At 42.7% G+C, this 20,323-nt stretch overlaps 1 protein-coding gene across 1 annotated transcript; it reads left to right on the forward strand.

Annotated features, from left to right (window-relative positions):
- Nucleotides 1-2,796: 2,796 nt before the first annotated feature.
- Nucleotides 2,797-19,384, forward strand: LOC117656224 (vomeronasal type-2 receptor 26-like). Its single transcript, XM_087883525.1, has 4 exons — nucleotides 2,797-3,136; nucleotides 13,818-13,924; nucleotides 15,854-16,010; nucleotides 18,480-19,384. Exons 1-4 carry the CDS (start codon nucleotides 2,797-2,799, stop codon nucleotides 19,382-19,384), a joined length of 1,509 nt encoding a protein of 502 aa, XP_087739651.1.
- The last annotated feature ends 939 nt before the right edge of the window (nucleotides 19,385-20,323 follow it).

Here is a 20,323-nt window from a genome sequence, read left to right on the forward strand (position 1 = left end):
TCCAACCCTCTGCTTAGGCAGGAAACCCTACACCACTTCAGACAAATGGTTATCCAACATCTTCTTAAAAACTTCCAGTGTTGGAGCATTTACAACTTCTGGAGGCAAATTGATTAATTGTTCTAATTATCAGGAAATTTCTCCTTAGTTCTAAGTTGCTTCTCTCCTTGATCAGTTTCCACCCATTGCTTCTTGTCCTGCCCTCAGGTGCTTTGGAGAAGAGCTTGACTCCCTCTTATCCCTTCAATTCAGCTTCTGCACACACCTTGATTTCTGATCTAGGAGGGGAGGTGACAAGAATGACTGGGCTGCCTCTCCTCTTCCTGCTGCTGCTCTTCTGGCTCCTGCCTCCAACTGCTGCTAAGAAGACACAAAGTGTTTGTGTATTGCGGAATTATTTCCAGTCACAGGGAAGCTACTATAGGCCCGGTGATCTCATTATTGGTGGGAATTTGCAGCTGGGAACCACTGTTCTTTCCAATATCCCAGATTTTCAAAAAGACCCATTCTTGCTTCCTATGCCAAGTTTGTAAGTCACACCTGAATGGAAAAGATGTACTGTAGATAATTGTTTGCTTTGTTTTCAATTCAGGGATTTGAATACTAGAATACTTGTTCTAGTATGTTTGTGGTGTAGTTCAAATCTTTGGGCTTTTCTCAGTAAAGTGCCCAGCTCTTAAAATAGGATAGAATTCTCCATCTTTCCAACAGTTTTCATCAGAAAGTTGATGTCACTGCGTTATTTTATTTACCAGCTGAGCCAATTATTTCTGGACTGTCAGACTCTCCGTAGCTTGCCAACTTCTTATCAGTAAGCTACGTGTTTCCGTATCCACCCACATTCCTTCACTTGCTTCTTCACACTCTTTCCTTTGTTCTCTTTCCAGCAAGGTCCGGCTGATATAGCCGGCAAGAATTATTTTTCAAAAATGTAGCAATTAACTTTTCTTAGTTAGTGAGGTGTTTTATTTTCTTTATAACAAATAAATGAGTTTTATTAGAAACCTTTCTCGCGTTTCTTTTCAGAATATTGCAACTTGGAATAAGCCACGATACATCTCCTCTAAACCAGGGTAATTAGTCCCAGAGCCAAACATGGGATTAATAAATGCCCTGACAGTTGATAACAACAAAAGTGAAGAAGTAGAACACCTTAGAAATTGTGCTTGCCTAATGAAGAAGTTGAGTTATAATATTAATTTGGAGAGAAGGTTGTGATAGGAAGCTCAAAGAGAAGCTCAATCCTTTTCTAGTATCCAGGAATAGTGTAACCCCCGCTCAGTTTTGGAATCAGCAGTGCGTATATATAATGGTCTTTAATCAGTACATGGTGTTACCTTCCCTGAAGAAGCTGCTCCAAGAGAACCTAGTGGAGAAATGGGGAAGGATTATAACCATGGAGCAAAGTGAAGAAGGGAAGGACCTTAAAGGGTACAAAATTGTCTGCGATATGAAAAGAGACACTTTTCTCCTTTCTCGCAAAGTCATCCAAGTTTCATCAAGAGACATCCTTTAAAAAAAACCAAACCAATGAAACTTGGGACTTCCAGCCCCAAAAACACACAAAAAAGGCAACACAAACTCCACCGGCAGGACCTTTCCTGAAAATTTTCCCCATGTTTTCCTCACTATAGACTCATACCCAAGAGCTACCAGCAGCTTCTGGCCTTGGTATTTGCAGTCAGAGAGGTCAACAAGGATCTGGTTCTCCTCCCCAACATCACACTCGGCTTCCACATGTGTGACAACCACCAGACTGAGAGACATATTTCCATAATCAGCCTCTCCCTGCTCTCCACACGAGGCCGAATGGTTCCAGGTTACAAATGTGACAGGCGGGACCCTCTGCTCTCTGTCGCTGGAGGTCTCAGCCCCAAATCCTCAAGGCAGATGGCCTCCATCTTCAGCCTTTTCAAGGTCCCACAGGTAAGGGGGCTCCATTTGATACAGCATGAATGAGACAATCACACGCAGAAACCAAAGGTGCTTAGAGGGACATATTAATAGTATGTGACTTAGAGACTTCACATGATGCTTGAATTCTTTATGTGTCAGGATACATTTTTATATAATTTGAAAGAGATAAATGTATTTCCTCAATATTGCATTTGCCAAGAGGAATTCTTTATATAGGAATTCCTTCCTTCCTAACTAACTAACTAATTAATACTTCATATAAGTGTAGTCATCCATTCAATGCAGTTTATTCTCTGTATCAGGTGGATAATTTGTTTCTTTGGCTTCTGAGATGTTATAACCAAGCAAAATATCTAACTTCTGGCTCTTCCTAAGAGGGGAAGAAGTTTAACCTTGCCATTCATAGTGACTCCAACTGACTAGTAGGGCAAGAAACCATACAATGGTGGCCCCTAATGTCACCATAATACTTTTACTTTGTCTTTGAAAGAAGAATTTCAATTTTTCCAGCTCGGTGTTGGCATTGAGTCCACTCAGGGAGACAGAAGAGTTTATCCTTCCTTCTTCCGGATTAATCCCAAGGCATTTCTCCAGTATGTGGGTTTAGTCCAGCTGCTCCTGTATTTTCATTGGAACTGGGTTGGGTTGGTGGCCCCTGAAAATGACCGTGGAGAACATCTCATCTCATCTCTGGTGCCAATGCTGAAGGAGAAGGAGATCTGCCTGGCCTTCACTGAAATATTGAAATCGGATCATTTTCATACTACAATGAAGGAATTCATTCTTTTTTTTAAAAGCTGTTGTAAAGCTGAAGTGATTATTCTGTTTAGTGATTCTCAAACTAATGCACATGTACAGTCAGCTCTGCATTTTCACGTAATGTCCACAAAGTCATCGCCTCAGAAAGTTTGGATCCTAACTTCCCAATGGAAACACAATGTGGTGGCAGCTAAAGATGCATTGCCAGTTATAAAGCCCTTCCATGGGGCTTTGCAGTTAAGGGACCATACAGGGGATATCTCAGAATTCAGCCATTTTCTCAAGTCTTTAGACCCTTTGAACCCAGAAGGGGACGTCTTTCTCCCAGAATGGTGGGAAAAGATCTTTGATTGCAAGATCTACAAACCAGGAAAGATCTCTCGAAAGAAGAAAAAACAATGTACAGGAAAGGAGAATTTGCAGAATGTGCCAGCTCACATGTTTGAAACGAGCATGACAGGTGAAAGTTACAACACCTACAATGCCATTTATGCTGTGGCACATGCGTTTCATGTGATTCATGGATCAGGAGCCCAACCAGCCATGATGAGGCTTGGAAAGAAGATCTCAAATGTCCAGCCGTGGAAGGTGATCTATTTGACTTTATATTCAGTCCACAGACCTTTAGAAAGGAAGTTTCCTGAATGTATTTTTTGAGTTATTAATTAAATATTTGTATGCTATCATATCAGAACAGGCAAAGGAAGGAATTGTTTTAAAAAACCACTATTATGAATTAATTAAATTTATTAAATAAATCTCATCTGGACTATTGTAACGCTCTCTACATGGGGCTCCCCTTGGGGTACACCCGGAGGCTGAAACTGGTGCAGAATGCGGCCGCGCGGGGGATTATGGGAGCGACTGGGCGCTCCCATGTGACTCCTCTCCTGCGCGAGCTGCATTGGCTTCCGGTGGACTTCTGGGTGCGCTTCAAGGTGTTGGTGACCACCTTTAAAGCGCTCCATGGCATAGGGCTGGGGTACTTACGGGACCGCCTTCTGCCACCAATTGCCTCCCACCAGCCAGTTCGCTCCCACAGAGAGGGCCTCCTCAGGGTGCCGTCGGCTAGACAATGCCGGCTGGCGACCCCCAGGAGGAGAGCCTTCTCTGTGGTGGCACCTACCCTTTGGAACAATCTACCCCCAGAGATACGAGTGATCTCCGACCTCCGGACCTTTCGTCGGGCCCTAAAAACTCATCTCTTTCAGTTAGCTGGTCTCTCTTGATTTTATGATTTTATGGTTGGTTTTAAATTTTGATATGGATTTTAAATTGATAAATTTTAAACTATGGGCCAAATTTAATTATTTTAAATCTATTTTTAATCGTATTTATGTATAAATGTTTTTATTTTGGCTGTTCACCGCCCTGAGTCCGAAAGGAGAAGGGCGGTATAGAAATTCGAATAATAAATAAATAAATAAATAAATAAATAAATAAATAAATAAATAAATAATTACTTGGTTGAAATGGGGCAATGGGGTGAGAAGGGAATAAAGCAAACCAGTTGTCCGTAAGACCCATAGAGGAAAATCCTCCTCCATAGAAGATCCTGGAGGGACCTCAATGGCTGCCTGAGTTTCAAGAGGTGACCATTTCAGGGAGGAAATGTCAGTCCAGAGCAAGATGATAATCTGGATGTGTTTCGAAATGGTGCTTCAACAGGTCAGTTGAAATCCTAGTGGACGTATTTGCAGAACCACCTCAGTTTCTCTCAGTATGTAACCTGTGAAAAGACCCTCAATTCAATTCTTTTTAACCTTGATTTACATTTGTGTGATTTAGAATCCTTTGTGACTCCACCCCATTTGTTCAGTTTGACATTTGTTTTACTGCTAATCTTCTGGTGTGAAAGCAATTTTTGGCAACCTCAACATACAGAGTAGGATTTCAAAGATCTTCTCATGGGTTCTGGCCTGGAATTCCTCAGATCTTTCCCTACCAAAGACAAAATGGAGCCTGGATAGCTCAACAGACAGAGCTTTGTAATTTAACATCAGCTGTCTGCAATTAAAGTAAGATTGAATCTCGCCAAGCTCAAGGTTGACTCAGCCTTCCATCCTTTCAAAGGTAGGTGAAATGAGGACCCAGATTGTGGGGGCAATAAGCTGACTTTGTATAAATATACAAAAGTATGAAGGCTATTGCTTAACGCACTGTAAGCCGCCCTGAGTCTTTGGAGAAGGGCGGCATATAAATCAAATTTTTTTAAAAAAATGTTGGACCACTCTAGATAGTGCAGTGATGTAGATGCATTTATCCTTCACAAAACCCCTATATATATATTTTGAAACATGTCAAAATATATATAGCCAAGTATGACAGGAGCTATACCATATAAGGAAATTTGGAATATAGAATTAAAATCTTTATATGAAGGTATCATTCTGATAAAATCAGAATGGAAGAAGCCATGATATAAATGCTTAGTCATAAAGAAAAACTTTTGAACTTCTGGGGAAGGAATCAATTATTTGATGTCACTCCTGATTGCTCAGATCTCCACCAAGGGAACACATTTAGCTCTTCAGACATACACTCATTGCTTAATATGGTGACCATCACAGATGATGGAAGTCACGGTGTCTCATTTGTGCTTTCAGCTGATTTCTGAAATCGGTTTCTGATTTCTTTCAGATCCTTCCCTATTTGAGGAACGTCTGCTTCAACAACAATGCTGGAGATGAAGTCTCGTTCTCAGAAAATGGACTGGGATCTGCTCGCTATGACCTTCTCAACTGGGTTCTCTTCCCCAATCAATCTTTTGTCCCCGTGAAAGTTGGGCAAATAAAATCTGGGACTCCCCCAGGACTGGATTTTATAGTTAACTCTGATGAAATCATCTGGGCCACAAAGGTGAGCAGGGAGGAAAGGTTGTAAATTCAGGTAAAGATCTATTCTCTCCTGGAGAATATCTTCTAACTGGAAAATAGATCTATTGAATCAGAAAATAAGGCAGCCTCTGGTGAGAAACCTGCTTTGCCTGTAACAGAATTGAGAGGTGCACAAAGGTTTGGGATTGGAAAGGACTTCTGCTTGAAACCCAGGATGAAACTGGAGCAGACAACAATGTCCATGGACCATTCCTGTTCAAAAGGATCCCCATGAACATTTCTTTCAGAAAAGCTGAATGCCACAAGTCTTTTTTTGTTTTCAAGACTGAGGTTCCAGTTCCAATCTCCAGCATCCATTGGAGGGTTAGGAATGCTACCGGCCTGAATCCCTCAGGAGATGTTCCTGGTTTCTTGTAGACCATGGTGAACCATGTCTTTGGAAGACATTCTGAGAGTGAAAATAGGAATGTGGAAACAAAGAAATGAAATGTGGTCATTACACAGGCCACCTCAGGCATCTCTCTTTCATCTTTCAGAAGGTGCCCTTTGCCAGGTGTGGCATGAAGAGGTGCCAGGCAGGAGAGAGAAAAAGTGTTCCAGAGGGCAAAGAGGTTTGCTGCTACCACTGTGACCCTTGTCCAGAAAGGACCATTTCTGATCAGACAGGTAGGTCACACTTCAAATTTAGGTCCTCCAGGATCAAGGAAGACATTCAGTAGATCTTAGTATGAATACATTTTAATATTATTTTTTTTATAGGAATGACATGCTTCAAAGGATTCATAATTCTCAGCAGAATGTCTCAGTTTATAAATCAAACTCCTCTTCCCCCACAGGCCAATTTTCCTGCGCCTCACCAATTTAACGCACGGTAGTTGTGCTGCATGATTCATGGACTCCCTATTAGCCTTGCCTCCCCTACTTTCGCATCTCATTGGGACAATCAGATTCTAATCTTTTCATAACGGAGGGGAGTGGGAGGTTCAAGCTTTCCTATTTTTTATTCAGGGTGTGCTGCTTCTTTCAGAATGACCAACTTGGAAGGGACCCTGGAGGTCTTCTAGTCCAACTTCCTGCTCAAGCTGGAGACCCTACACCATTTCAGACCAGGGATTGTCCAATATCTTTCAGCACTATCACTCACCTAGGTCAGGGGTCCCCAACCCCTGGTCCCCAGAGCAGCATCGGTCCACAGCATGCCAGAAACCGGGCCATACAAACAACCAAAGCCCCATCCATGGGATGCAGGCAGCCCTGGAAACCACAGATGCCCCCTCCGGTCCATGGAAAAACTCCTCTCCACAGAACTGGTCCCTGGTGCCCCAAAGGTTGGGGGCTGCTGACCTAGGAAATTGAGAGACCTATTGGGAAAATAGGAGCTCCATCTACCTATCTCCGCTAACCTTTCCCTGGGGGAAAATGTTTCAAAAAAAAAAGATTGAGACTCTAGAAAAAGTTGCAGAGAAGAGCAACTAGGATGATTGGGGGACTGGAGGCTAAAACATACAAAGAACGGTTGCAGGAACTGGGCCTGGCTAGTCTAGTGAAGAGAAGGACCAGGGGAGACAGGAGAGCAGTCTTCCAATATTTGAGGGGCTGCCCCAGAGAGGAGGAAGGGGGTCAAGCTATTTTCCAAGGCACCTGAAGGCCAGAAAAGGAATAATGGATGGAAACTGATCAAGGAGAGATTCAACCTGGAAATAAGGAGGAATTTTCTGTCAGTGAGAACAATCAACCAGTGGAACAAAAGTTGCCTTCAGAAGTTGTGGGAGCTTCATCACTGGAGGCTTTCAAGAAGAGATTGGACTGCTTATTTTTGGTCTCCTTTATTTCCAAACTCCATTTTTATTCTCCCAACGTTGATAAAATACGTCCCATATTATATGATATTCCGTTTGCTCTTTCTCTTTAATTGCTAACATTAATCTATTCATTTCTGCACATTCTAATATTTTCCTTATCACCTTTTCTTCTCTCAAATAGGAATCTCTCCATTTTTCCAATGTTGTGCAAATACAATTCTAGCTGCAGTTAATACATGAATAATTATATATATATTCTTGTCAGCCTCCTCCTCTATATTGCTTGCTTGCTTCGGCTGCCATTGTAGATTTATTATAGATTTCTGGTTAAAGTCCTAACAGAAATATTCCTGATTTCAACGCAATACGTTGTTGTATCATCTCTTCCAACCATGTCTTAATTTTTTTTCCAGTACTTCTTTGCTTCTTCACATGTCCACCACATATGATAGTAAGATCCAGATAGTTGGTGACACTTCCAACATTTAGCTGATTTATCTTTAAACATCTTTGCCAACCTCGTTGGTGGTAAATGCCATCTGTAAAACATCTTATACAAATTCTCTTTATATGTGGTTGACATCATTAATTTGTAGTTCCTATCCCACAATTTCTGCCATTTATCCAATTCTATCGTATAACCAAAGTTTTTTGCTCATGCTATCATTGTCTCTCCCCTGGTTCAAGCTGATAAAGGGAGGGGAACTGGTGGCTCAGAGGTTAATACAACTGCCTAACATGCAGGCAGCCCAAGTTCAAATCCGAGTAAGGGTATGGCTAGCTGATGAGAGCTAAATAGCTTGAAATAGATCTATATTAGTCTCCCTTTATTTCTTCATCAGCAAATATAAAATTTGGTTCCTGGCAAACAGATCTACGCGAATTCTGTGGGTTTCTGTATAAACTGGGAAAAGAACACAGTTCACAGTATCTCTCACTCTGAAATGTGTAGAAGGCATTGAAGTGCCCACTGACTTGAGCAAACTGATCAAGCCAGCTGGGGATGAACAAATTCTTGTCTCTGGCTAACCTATCATGAAGGATGATTTGCCTTTTTGACCCACCGTATAATGCACATGGGGTGATTCAGTTACTAACTATGGGTTGGCCACAGCAGAAAGGAGCAGTCATGTTACCTTTAAGGGAGGGATAATGCTCATAGCACATGCAATGAAAGCCTTACACAAAGCTTCTTGATTTCAGATGCAGCTCACTGTGACCCCTGCCCAGAAGACCAATATCCCAACAAGCACAAGGACCACTGCATTGCCAAGAAGATCCACTTCCTTTCCTATCAAGAGACCCTGGGATCCATTTTGGTTTCTCTCACTCTTTTTCTCTCTGTGATTACATCTTCAGTTCTGGTAATATTCCTTAAACATTGTGACACACCAATTGTCAAGGCCAACAACCGAGATCTCACCTACATTCTCCTGGTCTCCCTCCTGCTCTGCTTCCTCTGCTCCTTCCTCTTCATCGGTCAACCAGGGAAGCTCACCTGTCTCTTCCAACAAACTGCCTTTGCCATTCTCTTTTCCCTTGCGGTTTCCTCTGTCTTGGCAAAAACTGTCATGGTGGTTCTGGCCTTCATGGCCACCAAGCCAGGGAACAAGACAAGGAAACTCTTAGGAAAACCTCTGACCAACTCCATTGTCTCAGCCTGTCCCCTGATACAAGCAATTATTTGTGCTACCTGGTTGGTAACCTCTCCTCCTTTTCCCAACTTGGACTTCCACTCCTTGGTAGAAGAGGCCATCTTGGAATGTAATGAAGGCTCAGCTTTGATGTTTTATGCTGTCCTCGCCTACCTGGGTGTTTTGGCCCTTGTCAGTTTCACAGTGGCCTTTCTGGCTAGGAAATTGCCTGACAGCTTTAACGAAGCCAAGTTCATTACTTTTAGCATGCTGGTCTTTTGCAGTGTTTGGATCAGCTTCCTCCCCACTTACCTGAGCACCAAAGGGAAATCCATGGTGGCCGTGGAGATCTTCTCCATCTTGGCCTCTGGGGCTGGTCTCTTGGCTTGCATCTTTTTCCCCAAATGTTATATTATTCTATTCAGGCCCGATCTGAATCAGAGAGAAAATATAATGAGGCACAAGAATCTCTGATTTATGTGAAAAGTAGTAACTTTTATTTTGACTTTGGGGTTTTTTTTAATTTCATGTGATTTCTTAACAATAATGAAATAAGACTGGGGCTTGTTCAGTAAAACATTAGAAATCATATAAATATTATATAATCATCTCTGTCCAAAGATGTAGAATTTTTAATTCCTGTTTGAAATTCCTTCTATTTACATTTGAGATCTGGTACAATACAATTTAAAGTATATTAAAATATTTCTCCTTAGGTAATTACCATTACATATAAAATAATCTCATCTCCATTTGTTCCAAAGAAGCATGGACACCCTTTGGCATCTCTTTCCAAAGATGTACCTTTTTTTGTTCCTCTTTGAAATTACTTCTATTTGCATTTGAGATTTGATACAACACAAAGTATATTATAACATATCCTTCCTCACAATTTGTTTCATGTCTTTGTTCCTGGGCCTCGGCAATTTAGAAGGTCCTGCAACGTTTGAAAGGAGCCAGCAGGAGTTTTTCAATAAGTCATGTCAAAACAATTTGGACTTTTGGGGGGGGGGTTGGGGGATAAAATAATCAGGTGACTTGACCATGGGAATACAATGACCATTTTGTACCTGGACTCCAGCAAAGCATTGGGCAATATCTTCCATCTCATCCCAGTAGAGAAGAGAGCAAAATGGGGGCTGAATGATGAGGCTATGAGTTAGTTGAATAAATGTTCTGAAATATAGCATACTTGAAGCTAGAGGGAGACTTCAACGTTGAAGGTTTCTTCCTAAGCCCTGTGCTTTTCAACATATTAAAAACGACTTAGACGATAAATTAAAACATACGTTTATTATATTGGCAGTTAACAAAAAATTATGGGAGGGAAATAATATCTTAGAGTAATATTTCTCAACTTTGGCAACATTAACAATTGTGCACTTCAACTCCCAGAATTTTCCATCCAGCTTGCTGGTTAGGAAAATCTGGGAGTCAAAGTCCACATATCTTAAAATTCCCATGGTTGAGAAACATCGTCACAGAGGATTGAATCAGGAATCAAGAAGTTCTCAACAAGCTGGATTAATAATCAGAATCCAAACAGATCAATTCAACATGGACATATCCAAGTCCTTCTTTTGTGGAGGGAAAATCAAAGGCACATGTTTAGGATTGAGAAGAGCTTCATGGGCAGTAGCCCATGTGAGAAGGATCTCTAGGTCTTCATGAATCACAAGCTGAAGATGAGCTGACACTCTGCATTGGTTGATATACCTGAACCTCAATCCCACTAGTCCTTGCTGTAGCAACATACATAGAGTGTCAACAACAAAAGGAATCATGGCTCCTACATATTCTACATTGGTTTGACCACACCTGAATATTGCATCCAGCCTCAGAGACAGACCAACACACAATGGCAGGGTGTAAGATGCAGGCAGGGATAGCATGCACTGAATGACACCATCAAGCAGTTGGAACAGGAACATATGCACAGTGTATGGGCTAAACTTTCCAAAGCCCAGTTGTGATATTTCACACAAAGTTGTGGAGAAGAACAAGGGCTAAGATCCTGTGGGACTTCCAGATCAAAGCAGGCTGGTAGGTCCAATCAACCAGACAAAGAGGTCATAGAGAAGAAGACAGGGGTGGTGATAGATGTAGCCACGTCAAATGACAGCAACATCAGGATGGGAAGCTGGAGAAGTTCCAGGGACTAAAGGAGGAACTGGAGAGGATGTGGAAAGTCAAGGCCAAAATGGTTATAGTGATAGGTCAATTTGGGCTGTGATTCCTAAACTGTTAGAGGGGCTCCAGCAGATTCCAGGAACAACAGGAGAGCTCTGGGTCCAGAAGAGTGAAGTGCTAGGAACAACTAAGATACTATGTCCATCCTTGTCTTACTTGACTCAATTGCGATCGGGAAGGAGAGACTCCAGCCTGGACCTTCTTAATGTGCCACAGAGGTCATTGCTGTCCCTCTCTTATTTCACATCTGCATGAGATGGTGGGGTAAGCTCATCCATCTCCATGTAGTGATGTATCCAAGATATGCTGATGACATCCAATACTAATTGCGCATCTTTGCTTCGGGTAAAATAAGCAGCGCTGTGCATGTCCTGTCCTGCTGTCTGGAGGCTTTGAGTATCTGCCTGGGGAAGAACAGGCTTCAATTGAACACCAGCAAGGCTGAGTGGCTTACGGTTTTGAAGTCCTCTAGTTTGAGGACTACACAATCAATGGTGCTGGGTTAGGCTGCATTGCCCCAAAAAGACCCTGTGAGAAATTTGAGGTCCTCTTGGGTTCATAACTCCTGCTTGAGGATTAGATGACAGTTGTGGCTTGGAGGGTCTTTTCACACCTTTGATTACGTGCCAGTTGCACCCGTTCCTGGATGAAGGATGCTCTGGTCACCTCCTGGTCGGACTATTGCAATGAGTTCTATATGGGGCTTTTTACAGTTTTCATTGGACTCTTGTATGCTGCTCAGAACCACTTTGCATGAGATGGGTGGCCATATAAATTTTATCAATCAATCCACTCCATCCCCTGTCTTGTGAATATGACTAAACCAGTTATTCCATCTAAATATTGACATGATTGCTCACCCTTCCTAGAGGACACCTGATTGCCACCATGCCCCATCAGCACCCATCCTATCTGAACCTACTAGGACACAGGCCAAACTCCATTTTCTGTGCAGGTGTTCACTTTCAGATAGGTCAAAAAGTCAAATTCAGCTTGATTCTCAAGACCATTTGCTCTGTGGATTAGCTACAAGGGACAGAAACATGTTTTTCCCCACCTGATGTGCAAACATCTATTGCTGAGTGGGTAGTACAATTGCTTTTCCCTGCAATTATCAGAAGAACAGTAGTTCACAATGGGTCCCCTGTGGATTTCAACCCACAAAAACCTTCCAAGGAAAAACCTATTTTCAAAAATATGCCCTGAATTCTGTCAGTGGTGGAGGACCTTGCCTGGCCTTCCAAAGAGCTAACTCTGAGCTTTGGTGAGGCTCAGCTGACCTTTCCGTCAAGGCCAAAACACAGGTAAGAGAAGGTGTGATTGATTTAATAGTATTTTATTGATTGATTAGTCTTGATACTTTATCATTAAAATAAATTAAAATATAACTGTCTAACTTCAGAATAGGCTAGATAGGGGGATACAGATATCTTAATACAAAAGGACTTCAGATAAAATTGCCCTGAGGCCATCCAGCTGGCAAGGCAGCCTAAACTATGTAAATCTGCAGAGGTTTCAAGAGCTCCCTGCAATTCAGCTTCTGCAAACCTTGATTTTGCAGAAGCAGGGAAGGTGAGAAGGAGAATGGCTGGGTTGCCTCTCCTGCTTCTGCTGTTGCTTTTCTGGCTCCTGCCTCCAACTATTGCTAAGAAGACTCAAAGCATGTGTGCGTCCCAAAAGGGTTTAAACTTTCAGAATCAGTGGGAATATTACAGGCCTGGTGTCCTGATTATTGGGGGGAATTTACCGCTGGCAGCTCCTATGTTATTCGCTCCCCCAGATTTTCAAAATGACCCGTTCCTGCTTAGTCATAAATTCTTGTAAGTTTCACCTGGAGGGGAAATATTTAGATGACTGTTTTCTTTGTTTTGGGTTCAGGGTTCTTTCTTTCAGAAATAATTGTTCTGGGGATGTTTGCAATGTCCTTGTGTAGTTTGGATCTTTGTCCTTCTCTCAATAAGGAGCCCAACTCAAGAATTCCCATCTTTGCAGAAGTCTTCATCGGGATGATTATCATGCATATAAAAGTGGGGAGGGAAAACACCTTAGAGGCTCTGCTGGCCTAGTGAAGAAGTTGACTTATAATAATAATTTGGACGTAAAATCATGGTCAAAGAAACCTGAAAGCTCAGTCCTTTTCCAGTGGTGGCTACTGCCAAAATCCCTGAGTTTAGGAATCAGCATTTCTCTCATGAATAATGGACTTCAGTAAATCTGTGCTGTGATCCACCCACTGGACTCTTGTGGTCAGCAATGTTTACCTGACCTGAAGAAACTGCTCCAAGAATGACTCAGTTACACTCAAAAAGCGAAGTTCAGAATGGAGGGTGATGGAATCGTATAAAATGGTCCATGATATGGAGAAAGAGCCTTTCTCCTTCCTCACTAAGCCATAGAAGTTTAATCAAGGACTCAATGAAACTTGGGACTTGCTGTTGCTGTAGCTTCCTTGTAATGTTCCCCAATGGTGTGAGGTTTTTTTTCTCATTGTAGAGTCATACCCAAGAACTTCCAGCAGGTCCTGGCCTTGATGTTTGCCATTAAACAAATCAACAAGGATCTGGTTCTTCTTCCCAACATCACCCTTGGCTTCCACATCTATGAAAATCACCAGACAGAGAGGAATAGTTCTTTATTCAGCCTCCTCTTGCTCTCCACACGAGGTCAAATGGTTCCAGGTTATAAATGTGACCAGGAGGACCTTCTGCTCTCTGTCATTGGAGGTGACAATGCCAAATCCTCAAGGCTGATGGCCTCCATCTTCAGCATCTTGAAGGTCCCCCAGGTAAGGGGAATTCAATATGGAATAGGTCAGACAACAGAAAGAGACACAGAAGCCAAGGATGAAAGGAAAGGTCTGACAAAATAACTTTGATAATCCTTCCTATAGTTGGATTTATTTTTATAGTTTACATATCAAGATACATTTTTATATAGCCAGAAAGAGATATTGATATACTTGTCAAAGAGAAATTGTTAGGATATTGAATTTAGTAGTTTAAACAGTAAAGTGTACAATGGGCCGGAAACCACAGTTGTAGTTGATTAGTTAGAGAGTGCTGACTCATGCATGAGGCAATCTGCACTATGATTGGTTGCCGTAAGTATAAAGGGGGCATTTCCTTTTTTCCCGCCTTTTTCTTCTGTGCATTCTGTATAGTGTTTAATTTACCTCATGATGTTCCTCTGTTTCTGGCTATCTTGTCTGCTCATTCTTGAGGCAATCTATGCGGTGATTTGTTGCGGTGGGTGTAAAGGGGGAGTTTCCCTTTTTTTCCTGCTTTTTTCTTCTATGTGTTCTGTATACTGTTTGATTTACCTCATGATGTTCCTGTATTCCTGACTATCTTGTGTTTTTTCTTTCTGGATGATGACAAAGACTGCTGTAAATTTGAACATTAGATATATTTATATAAAAGACTACAAGTTTGTGTCAGTGTCTCTGATTTCATATGGACAGCTGCTTTGCCATTCCTTGACAGAAATTACTTCCTGACTTTCATAGAAGTTTATCATCTTTCTGCAGCTTTAAGTGCAGTTTTCCGTATTTTTCAGAATATAGGATGCAGTTTTCCCCCCTAAAAGGGGGTGAAAATTTGGGTGTGTCTTATACACCAATGTAGCCCCACCCACCCACTGGCCCCCATCCTTTGGCCTCTGCCTCCCAGCAATTTACCTCCTTGCAGCAAGCAGCAAGAAGAAACAGCCCATTTCAGCTTCAGTACAACCTAATTAGCACAAGTTGATTGTTGGTTGGATTGGCCTCCCGACCCTCAGCTGTTTTGCTCTCAGCTGTTTTGCGTGGGCCTCTGCTGCTTGCTGCAAGGAGGTAAATTGCTGGGAGGAGATTTTTTCTTTCTTGTGCTAATCAAGCTATGCTGAAAACGAAAATGAAAGTAAAGCAGGCTGTTTGCTGCAATGAGGCAAAATTGCTGGGAGGCAGAGGCAGATTTCTTTTTCTTGTTTTCCTCACCAAAAAAGGTAGGTGCATCTTACAGTCTGGAGTATCTTATACTCCGAAAAATATGGTATTTTCTGTATCAAGGTTGATGTTTTGTTCCTTTGGCCTCTGATCTATCACAACCAGGCAAATCAGGGAACTGGTGCCTCTTCCTAAGAAGGGGTGAAATATAAGCTTGCCCCTCAAGTTGAGTCAGCCTGACTGGTAGGACAATCCACCATATAATGTTTGTCTTTGAAAGAAGATTCTCACTTTCTCCAGCTTGGTGTTGGCTTTGAGTTCCTTCAGGGAGACAGAAGAGTTTATCCTTCCTTCTTCCAAATTAATCCCAAGGAATTTACCCAGTATGTGGGGTTAGTCCAGCTTCTCCTGTATTTCCAGTGGAACTGGGTTGGGCTGGTGGCCTCTGAAGATGACAATGGAGAACGTTTCATCTCATCTCTGATGCCAATGCTGAAGGAGAAGGAGATCTGCCTGGCCTTCACTGAAATGATGAGATCTGATTTTTATGCTATGCCAGGGAAGAAATTGCTTCATATTTTCAACATTTGGTCTAAAGGTGAAGTGATTATTGTGTTTGGAGACACCAGTACTTTTGCAAATGTACAAGTGGTTGTGTTGGCTTATGAAGCACGGAGAAATACATCATTTCTGAAAGTTTGGATCTTTACATCCAGTTGGAAACTTAATGTGATGAACTCTGAATACATATTGCTTGTTATAAAGCCCTTCCATGGGGCTTTGCACTTTAAGGACCACACCGGGGATGTCTCAGAATTCAGCCGTTTCCTCATGTCTTTAGACCCTTTGAACCCACGAGGGGATGTTTTCCTCCCAATATGGTGGGAAAAGGTCTTTCGCTGCAGGATCCACAAACCAGGCGACAACCCTCCAAAGGGGGAAAAACCATGTACAGGAAAGGAGAATTTACAGAATCTGCCTTCTTACATTTTTGAAACAAGCATGACAGGAGAAAGTTACAATATCTACAATGCCATTTATGCTGTGGCACACGCACTACATGCCATGCATGGATCCAGAGGGCGACCAGCCATGCTAAGACTTGGAAAGAGGATCTCAAATGTCCAGTCGTGGCAGGTAATGTCACAGAGAAGACGGGGTCCACCTATACTCCAAAGCAGTGGTCACCAAACGGTGGTCCGTGAGAAAATTTTGGTGATCCACAGAAAAATTATTTGCATTTTTAATATTGCACTAAATCAGGGGTCCTCAAACTATGGCCCCTGGAACGGATACATGCAATTAATGTTTGTGTTGCTGCAGAGAGTCTCCCCCTTCAGGGTCTTTTGGTGTGGGGCAGAGGGGGACAGAAATTCTGACTTGGGGTCTGCTTCAGCCTCCTGGTGGGGGGCTTTGGGTGAAGGTTGAAGGGAAGTGCCACTGGTGGCAAAGAGCTGGAGGGCCTCGTTCCAGTGGGACTGCATCCTGGTCTGGAACTGGCTGACCATCTCAGCCCGCTGAGCCTCCAGGCGCCGGTACCTGGCCTTGCGCTCCCACAGGTCTTCCCTCTGCTTGGAAAGCCTATGCTCCTAGTCCTCAGTGAGGTGCTTCTACTGACCCTCCTTCTCGGTCAGATCCAATTTGAACTGAGCTCTTTTGCCAATTCTTTCTCGCGGTGGCTGCTTAGCTCCAACAACTGCTTCCTGTTGGGGCCCTAAGGAGCCGGGACGGGGCGGCAAGGAGTTGGCCACACCCTCCCAGTCACATGACCACCTAGCCACGCCCACCCAGCCAGTCATTAGGCAGATCATATTAGTGGTCCACGGGATTTAAAATTATGAATTTAGTGGTCCCTGAGGTCCAAAAGGTTGGTGACCCCTCTGCACAGCACCCAAAGGCAGGACAAGAAGTAACGGGTGGAAGATTATCAAAGAGAGATCCAACGTAGAATTAAGGAAATATTTCCTGACAGGTCGAAAAATTAGAAACAGAGAAAATTGAAAGAGTGAAAGAGAATAATTTGAAGTTTTGGGGAAATATTTAAAAATCGGGTGATACTTCTGATTGTTCAGATCTCTACCAAGGAAATTGTTCAAGATTCCCAGATATAAACAAATCCCCTGATGGCCATCACAAAAGGATAGAAGGCACGATGTCTCATTTCAGTCTTTCAACCTATTACTCCAATTTCTGAATTTCTCTCTTTTCTTTCAGCTTCTTCCCTATTTGGGGAAAGTCCAGTTCAACAACAGTGCTGGAGATGAAATCTCCTTCTCAGAAAATGGACTTGGATCTGGTCGCTATAATCTTCTCAACTGGGTTCTCTTCCCCAATTTATCTTTTGACCCTGTGAAAGTTGGACAAATAGATCTTGGGGCTCCCCCAGGCCAGGATTTCACCCTCAATTCTGATGCAATTGTCTGGGCAAGAAAGGTGAGCTGGAAGGTCCAATAAATTCATGTGCTGCTTTTGCATGCCAAGTCCCAGTTCCGATCTCCAGCATCCATTGGTAGTTTGAAGTGGAACTGGCCTTAACTATTCCTGGATTCTGATAGACTCTAGTAGTCTAGTTAACCATGTCATTTGAAGTCATTCTGATATTGGAAACAGAAACGCACAAATGAAGCATACTCATTGCTTAGACCATATCAACGAATTTTCTTTTCTCTTTCAGAAGGTGCCCTTTGCCAGGTGTGGCATGAAGAGGTGCCAGGCAGGAGATAGGAGAAGAGTTCCAGAGGGAGAGCCGGTTTGCTGCTACCAATGTGCCCCTTGTCCAGAAGGGACCATTTCTAATCAGACAGGTAGAGCCCACTTCTAATGTAGATCTTCCAGGATGAGGGAAGCCATTCAGTAGAAATAAATATCGACTTATCTGCCTTTTTTGGCAGATTACATTTTTCAACATATTCATACTTTTCAGCAGAAACTCTGAGTTTATAGATCAAAACTGTCCTCCCCCACCCACCCACCCCGGCCCCACCTTTCCTGCTCCTCAGCAATTTAATGCAGGATAGTTTCAGGGCAGAATTCATGGGTTCCCTACTAGACTTTCTACTCCTTCTTTTTACAACCCATTGGGAAATCCAGCTGTCAATCTTTTCAGGAAGGAGAGGAGTGTGAGGTTCAAGGTTTAATGTTCATTATTTCAGGTGTGGTTCTTCTGTCAGCCCTCTCAGTCTCCCAGGAAATTGATAGATCCATTGGAGAAAGAGAAGATTGGTCTAGCTATGTCTGCCTGCCCTTTTCTTCAAAAGAAAGTCTGAATTAATAGATGTAAAATACAAAGCAGAGAAGTTGAGCCAAAGAGCTGAAATCATCCTTGCCTTTGGCTAATGTATCCACAGGGTTTTCAGTATTAAAAGATTATTTGCCCTTTTTGATACACCATGAAATGCACAATGGCTCTTGATTTCAGATGCACCTCACTGTGATCCCTGCTCAGAAGACCAATATCCCAACAAGGAGAAGGACCACTGCATTGCCAAGAAGATCCACTTCCTTGCCTATGAAGACCCTCTGGGATATGCTTTAGCTTTGCTCACACTTTCTCTCTCCACCATCACATTGGGAGTTCTGGAAATCTTCCTTAAACATCGTGACACACCAATTGTTAAGGCCAACAACCGAGATCTCACCTACGTCCTCCTGGTCTCCCTCCTGCTCTGCTTCCTCTGCTCCTTCCTCTTCATTGGTCGACCCAGAAAGCTCACCTGTCTCTTCCAACAATCTGCCTTTGCCATTCTCTTTTCTCTTGCGGTTTCCTCTGTCTTGGCAAAAACTGTCATGGTGGTTCTGGCCTTCATGGCCACCAAACCAGGAAACAAGTCAAGGAAACTCTTAGGAAAATCTCTGACCAACTCCATTGTCTCAATCTGTCCCCTGGTCCAAGCAGTTCTTTGTGCCACTTGGCTGGTAACCTCTCCCCCATTTCTCAACATGGACTTCCACTCCTTGGTAGGAGAGGCCATCTTGGAATGTAATGAAGGCTCAACTTCGATGTTTTATACTGTCCTCGCCTACCTGAGTTTCCTGGCCTTCGTCAGTTTTATCACTGCCTTTTTGGCTAGGAAATTGCCTGACAGCTTTAATGAAGCCAAATTCATTACTTTTAGCATGCTGGTCTTTTGCAGTGTGTGGATCAGCTTCCTCCCCACTTACCTGAGCACCAAAGGGAAGTCCATGGTGGCCGTGGAGATCTTCTCCATCTTGGCCTCTGGGGCTGGTCTCTTGGCTTGTATCTTTTTCCCCAAATGCTTCATTATCCTATTCAGGCCGGATCTGAATCAGAGAGAAAATATAATGAGGCACAAGAATCTCTGAAAGAAGAGAGGGGCTTGTTCAGTAAATGATTAGAAATCATATAAATATTATGTAATCATCTCTATCCAAAGATGTACTGTTTGAAATTCTTTCTATTTGCCTTTGAGATTTGGTACAACACAACTTAAAGTATATTAAAATATTTCTCCGCATATCTTAAAATTCCCATGGTTGAGAAACATCATCCTAAAGGAGTGGATCAGGATTCAACAAGCTCTCAACAAGCTCGATTAATAATCAGACCCCAGTCAGATAAATTCAACATTAGCAGATCAAAGTCCTTCTTTTGTGCAGGAAAAATCAAGGCCATGTGTTTAGGATTGAAGAGAGCATCCTGGTCAGCAGCACATGGGAAAAGGATCTCTAGGTCTTCATGAATCACAAGGTGAACATGAGACGAGATGAGCATCTTGTTGCTGACGCTCTGTGTCTGTTGATGACGCTGATGCACCTTGCTGTAAAGAGTGACAACAACAATAAGAATCAGTGGCACAGCAGACTAATGCTACTGTTAAAAGGTAGTATTTAGCTTCCAGCTGCCTGCAGTTACTGCGAGTTCAAATCTCACCAGGCTCAAGGTTGACTCAGCCTTCCATCCTTTCTAAGGTAGGTAAAATGAGGACCCAGTTTGTGGGGGCAATAAGCTGACTTTGTATAAAATATGCAAAAGTGTGAAGGCTATTGCTTAACGCATTGTAAGCCGCCCTGAGTCTCCAGAGAAAGGCGGCATATAAATAAAAAGAAAAATAAAAAATAAAATGGCTCCTACATACTCAACATTGGTTAGACCACACCTGAATATTGCATCCAGCATCAGAGACAGACCAACAGATAGTGACAGGGTGTAAATGCAGGGAGGGACAATGAGGAGGGGGGTGGAGGGAGGGACGCTGGGCCAGCGTTGGAGCCCTTAGAAGGCTCTGATAAGGAAACAGCATC

The sequence above is a fragment of the Pantherophis guttatus genome, chromosome 1, assembly GCF_059756535.1.
Source record: "Pantherophis guttatus breed Tessera chromosome 1, ASM5975653v1, whole genome shotgun sequence".
Classification (NCBI taxonomy): domain Eukaryota; kingdom Metazoa; phylum Chordata; class Lepidosauria; order Squamata; family Colubridae; genus Pantherophis; species Pantherophis guttatus.

What these genes read in the sequence shown, in the direction of transcription:
- LOC117656224 (XM_087883525.1), top strand. Translation starts at nt 2,797, where the DNA reads ATGTCCACAAAGTCATCGCCTCAGAAAGTTTGGATCCTAACTTCCCAA. An exon ending in GCATCTTGAAGGTCCCCCAG is followed by an intron (nt 13,925 to 15,853) that starts GTAAGGGGAATT and finishes TTGCACTTTAAG; the next exon opens with GACCACACCGGGGATGTCTC. An exon ending in TCCAAAGGGGGAAAAACCAT is followed by an intron (nt 16,011 to 18,479) that starts GTACAGGAAAGG and finishes TCTTGATTTCAG; the next exon opens with ATGCACCTCACTGTGATCCC.